General features: G+C 40.6%; 1 protein-coding gene across 4 annotated transcripts in view; it reads right to left on the minus strand.

Annotated features, from left to right (window-relative positions):
- Positions 1–947: 947 nt before the first annotated feature.
- Positions 948–5,810, minus strand: part of aclyb (ATP citrate lyase b) — a 21,487-nt gene continuing 16,624 nt past the window's right edge. For 3 of the 4 annotated variants that reach the window (XM_046069846.1, XM_046069845.1, XM_046069844.1), the window contains 7 exons: positions 4,226–4,380; positions 3,986–4,136; positions 3,668–3,811; positions 3,352–3,465; positions 3,096–3,178; positions 2,364–2,440; positions 948–2,279 (listed from right to left, as the gene is read on the minus strand). In XM_046069846.1, the coding sequence (XP_045925802.1) occupies positions 2,185–2,279; positions 2,364–2,440; positions 3,096–3,178; positions 3,352–3,465; positions 3,668–3,811; positions 3,986–4,136; positions 4,226–4,380 (819 nt within the window). In that variant the 3' untranslated portion in view covers positions 948–2,184. Of the gene's footprint in view, positions 2,280–2,363; positions 2,533–3,095; positions 3,179–3,351; positions 3,466–3,667; positions 3,812–3,985; positions 4,137–4,225; positions 4,381–5,810 lie in introns of all 4 variants that reach the window. The other variant, XM_046069847.1, reaches the window with a different exon arrangement.

Below are 5,810 nucleotides of genomic sequence, written 5' to 3' on the forward strand. Positions count from 1 at the left end.
TTTAACGCGAAGCACCGTTTTCGCGCATGCGGGTTGCGAATAATCTAACTGCTGGTGAAGTTCACTGGGGCTTATGCATCCTGTGGTTAGGTTTACATCAGTTTAATAACTGACACGTTAACCTGCCTGCTGGCAAGCGTAATATTAAATGTCTGTTATTAATGTTTATACTTTGTATAGTCGCAGCTAGCTTTCCCCCGTTTTACTATTATACTGCAGGCTGTAATACAGTATTAATAAGGAAAGAAATAAAGACATTTGTCATTGTGCACAAATTTTATTGACCTTGTTTTGCATGTGGGTGCAACAAAAACGTTAGAAGAGAAGCACAGAAAACGGTTTTAATGGATTTAGACTATTATTGTGTTGTGTCAGCTAATTTTAGCCTCTACCTCTTCAGACAAAATGTACATTTTCGATTGGACTTTTGTCTTGAGTTCACCCTCCTTTAGAAGTCAGTAGTGAAGAGTGCCACATAGTTAATATTTATGGCACACACACACAACAGTTATTAAAAAGTTGGTAATACATGAATACAGATGAATAAAATGTATACTTTCAGTAAACTAAATTTATAACTTTTACCTTTATTTTGGGAAGTTTCAGGATCTAACGTACATTAAGTCTCCATTTGTCCACTTGAATTAACATTTTCCTTCTTTGTTTGACCCTGGAGCCATAGACCCAGTTCATTAGCAACTTTTTTTGCACTTTAGTTCTTTGAAATCAGTGTTCTGCTAAAGATATAAAGTTCTCTCGCATCAAGCATCTCTCACATCAATTGTACAAAAGGGCAATTCTTTGAAACCTTTATGTTGATGGAAAAGGGGGTTGCGGACACCTTCCTTTAATCAAGTACAGTTAAAACCCCGTCAGTTTGTTTCTGGCTCATCCCCTCTGGTCATAGATCATACACAGATTTTGGACATTATACTCTTCAGTCAAAATGAAAAGTAAGACAATAAGTTCTTTATTATACTACTATATGACAGCATGTTACAAAAAAAACCAACATTTTTTCCACAGTTAAATAAAAACAGCAAAACAAAGATCAAACAGCAGGCCATACAGCGGGCAATTACAAAGCGTTTTGGTTGGTGTCAAGTATTTAGTGAAAGTTTAACAGACCCGACACCTGTATTATGTGCAATCATTTCCCCAAGTAAAGCAAACTGCTTTCATGGTCCCTCGCCAAAAGATGCTTTCAAACACTCACAGGGCTCATTCATGAAACATGTTTGTCCCCTTTTGATGCTTCTACATTTTCCTGTTGTCTGACAGTTTTTCAGAATAGCAACACAGAGACCTGACAGCTCAAAACTGCATCTAATTTACAGAAGCTGATGAATTTCAACCACTCGTTTAGAACCAGGGTTGTTGTAGGAAAGGCAATAGTGGAGTGAGACTTAAATCATTGTGTTTGTTCAATTCCTTTATCCCATTACAATCCTCTTTTTCAAAACATAAGATCTGGGTAAGCTCTGTAACGTCAACCACCGGACCCTGCTTTATTTTACTTTTAATAAAGACAACAAATTCATAAAAATAACTTTGGTTTCTCTTGAGATGACAAAGATCTTTCTCAGTGGGAGTGAAACTTGGACAAGGAATTCAAAAACAGATTTTAGATAGATTCGCTAGTGTTGAAACCAAGGTGCAATACTCTGAAAGCCAAAAAGTAGACTTAAGCACACTTTCTTGTGGCATAAAACAGGCAAATGTTGATTAAAACAAAATCATTTTCTCTAAGAAGTATTAAAAAGACATGATAACTGTATTTCGGAGCTTGAACAAATCGGCAGCCGTTACCGCAGATGAACTAATCAGACTCCGTAATGCAGGGGTCCAACTACACAAAGCAGGTTTCTTTGCATTTTGCAAAGTACCAATTAATTTTGTGCTTCTGCAACTGCTGCAGTTTACATTGGTTTGGCTCTTCATTGAAAACTAAATAACTTACATCTCAGACTTTAAATAATTTGTCAAAAAACGAAATCTGAAAATATACGTCCCCCTTTTTTCTCCGTAAAAACTAGATCAAAAAACCTCTACCCAGATCCCTCAGTCAGACAGTACTTTCACTTTCCAGAATCATCCTGCCCAGTTTGACCAAGGCAGCTGTGGTCACAACCGTCAACCACAACAGTCACATCTGGAAGTGCAACCCATTCTGTGATGTGGGAATTACATGGACATATGTTCTGGGAGCACATAAGAGATGTCATCCCAGGGGTGGCGATACAAACCCTGTTTCAGCCTCTTCTGGTCCAGGTAATGTCCTAATGTTAAGACAGACACAAGTTAGATGTCATATTTTAATACTTGGAAAGTTAGCGTCATGGCCCTATCTACATGGGACTCACCAATAAAGCCCATACTACGGCCGAGGACAAAGATCCCATTTAGTGCACCGATCTCCACAAACTCGTCAGCCTCATCTCTGGAACCAGTTCAACATTGATGTGAGAAACAATAGTGGTCAGTGTGCCATCCGCAAAGAAAGCAACAATCCAGACAATGCACTCTTGGCATCTGAATTTTTAAAAAAAAAATGTAACCATGAATAAAACTATAAGCCCTCCCATGAACACTCATTAGAGGAGGCTGGTGTATTAATGACAATATTGTAAAATATGTCTTCAGGGAGAAGTTATAATTGTTTAATAAACATTTTTAAAATTTGTCTGCTTCCATTTTGATTGTAGTGTGTTATAAACCCTTTACCAAGTCTTTATAACTTATAAATGACTTGAATTTACAATGGAAAGTTTCTAAAAAGTAATATCAAAGCTGAAAATGTTAAGAGTGGTGGGCAGTGATGGTGCATGCCTTTGGTGTGAGAGACCAGGGTTCAATGTGTGCGACCTCTGAGATTGCTATATATATATATCTCAATTGTAAGTCGCTTTGGATAAAAGCATCCACTAAAGGAATAAATGGAATGGTCTCTGTCATTCTAAAAGTAATGGATTATATTAGTAGCAAATACTTTACAAGTACTTCAAAATTTGTATTGGTGATAAAATGCATCCGTGGATACTGGATTGACACTTCCACCTCAGTTTCTCCATGGCATTGCAGTTTGATATTCTTACCGTGTGAAGCCACCACACGTTCTAAGCAGGTCCACAAAGGCAACACCAATAAAACCATCTACATTGAGGATCAGGTTGGGTTTCTGAGAATAAGAAAGAGAAATTAATTGATCTAAATGTCAGAGGAATATCAGTAAGCCAGCCAAACTGAACATAAAGGAAAAGGTTAGGCACACTGGCCATATGTGTCACATTAAAATGTTGTGTGTTTGTCAGTCAAATCTTATTTGTGTCTTCATATGTTTTGCATCTCTACCTTGGAGGTGGTGATCTTCTCAACGTCTAGGGCATAGTCGAGCAGCTGGGTGGAGGTGAAATGCTGCTTAACAAAGTCCTTCAGGATCTGCACCCGCATGTCTGGGTTGTTAATCTGAAACGGAGATATAACGTGCATCACCTTACAGTGTTTGTTTCAAGAAGCTCTAAACGGTAAGGTATGCTTTCATTTTAGTTTGAAAGTAAAGAAGAATTATCCATTAGGTATATTCTTAGCAACTCTATAATACAATTTAAAAATACCACATTTATGGATCTCGATTATATAACTTGAGGTAGTGTGAAAAGCTGCCTACTGATTTGACCCTGTGGCCGATGCCCATTATCAGCTTGCCATCCTTCTTCATCTTGTTGACAAACTCCATAGGCAGCATGCCACTGTCGAAAGCCTTGCTGAACTGCTTCGCAGCTGCATCCAGAGCACCTCCAAAACGATCCCCCTGGAATTTATGAATAAATCATATTTCAGTACAAAAAATACTTGGCCAGATTAAACAATCTGGCCAAAGCAGGTAGTAATTAGTAAAGGATAAGAGACGTGGAGATGAGAGCATTTCTGTTATTTGTGCTAGCTCAAGATGCTGGCACAGTGTTTGTGTGTGAGCAGTACTGACGATAGTGAGCAGCCCAGAGGTCAGGCTTGAGATAAGGTCCTTGCCAGCACGAGCACAGACGATGGTGTTGTGTGCACCAGAGACAGCAGGCCCGTGATCAGCAGTCACCATCAGGCACATCTCAATGAACTGGCAGGCATAGCGTGGCAACCTAGACAGAAACACAGTAACGCTTATTCCACCAGGAAAAATAAAAATAATCGACTGTAGTAACTGATTAATACCAGTTGTCATCCTAACCTGCGTTGGAACCAAAGCAAGCCCAGCACTCCTCCTAAACCCATCTCCTCTTTAAAGACCTCAGTGATGGGCATGCCAGCGTAGATGAGCTCCTGACCTCGCTCGTCACAGATGCTCGTCATGAATGAGGCTGGCTTACGGATCAGGCCCAACTCCTGGAGGAAGTCCAGTGCAGAGGAAAACAAATTTAAGATGGGTTCTAACACACAGGCAATGAAAATGTTTGTACAGTGTGAAGCAGAGATCAGTGTCGGCCTATGTCAGCTGATAGGTAACAAGAGATTGCAGTTCACAAACGCAGCTGATACAGGTGCTGGTCATATAATTAGAATATCATCAAAAAGTTGATTTATTTCAGTAATTCCATTCAAAAAGTGAAACTTATAACTGACAACTAATGAAAACCCCAAAATCAGTATCACAGAAAATTAGAATATTGTGAAAAGGTTCAATATTGAAGACACCTGGTGCCACACTCTAGTCAGCTAATGAACTCAAAACACCTGCAAAGGCCTTTAAATGGTCTCTCAGTCTAGTTCTGTAGGCTACACAATCATGGGGAAGACTGCTGACTTGTCCGCTATCCAAAAGACCACCACTGACACCTTGCACAAGGAGGGCAAGACACAAAAGGTCATTGCTAAAGAGGCTGGCTGTTCACAGAGCTCTGTGTCCAAGCACATTAATAGAGAGGCGAAGGGAAAGAAAAGATGTGGTTAAAAAAAAAAAAGAAAAATAAGTGTACAAGCAATAGGGATAACCGCACCCTGGAGAGGATTGTGAAACAAAACCCATTCAAAAATGTGGGGGAGATTCACAAAGAGTGGACTGCAGCTGGAGTCAGTGCTTCAAGAACCACCACGCACAGACGTATGCAAGACATGGGTTTCAGCTGTCGCATTCCTTGTGTCAAGCCACTCTTGAACAAGACACAGCGTCAGAAGCGTCTCACCTGGGCTAAAGACCAAAAGGACTGGACTGCTGCTGAGTGGTCCAAAGTTATGTTCTCTGATGAAAGTAAATTTTGCATTTCCTTTGTAAATCAAGGTCCCAGAGTCTGGAGGAAGAGAGGAGAGGCACAGAATCCACGTTGCTTGAAGTCCAGTGTAAAGTTTCCACAGTCAGTGATGGTTTGGGGTGCCATGTCATCTGCAGGTGTTGGTCCACTGTGTTTTCTGAGGTCCAAGGTCAACGCAGCCATCTACCAGGAAGTTTTAGAGCACTTCATGCTTCCTGCTGCTGACCAACTTTATGGAGATGCAGATTTCATTTCCCAACAGGACTTGGCACCTGCACACAGTGCCAAAGCTACCAGTACCTGGTTTAAGGACCATGGTATCCCTGTTCTTAATTGGCCAGCAAACTCGCCTGACCTTAACCCTATAGAAAATCTATGGGGTATTGTGAAGAGGAAGATGCGATTCGCCAGACCCAACAATGCAGAAGAGCTGAAGGCCACTATCAGAGCAACCTGGGCTCTCATAACACCTGAGCAGTGCCACAGACTGATCGACTCCATGCCACCCCGCATTGCTGCAGTAATTCAGGCAAAAGGAGCCCCAACTAAGTATTGAGTGCTGTACAT

The sequence above is a fragment of the Micropterus dolomieu genome, linkage group LG14 (assembly GCF_021292245.1).
Source record: "Micropterus dolomieu isolate WLL.071019.BEF.003 ecotype Adirondacks linkage group LG14, ASM2129224v1, whole genome shotgun sequence".
In the NCBI taxonomy this organism is placed as follows: Eukaryota; Metazoa; Chordata; class Actinopteri; order Centrarchiformes; family Centrarchidae; genus Micropterus; species Micropterus dolomieu.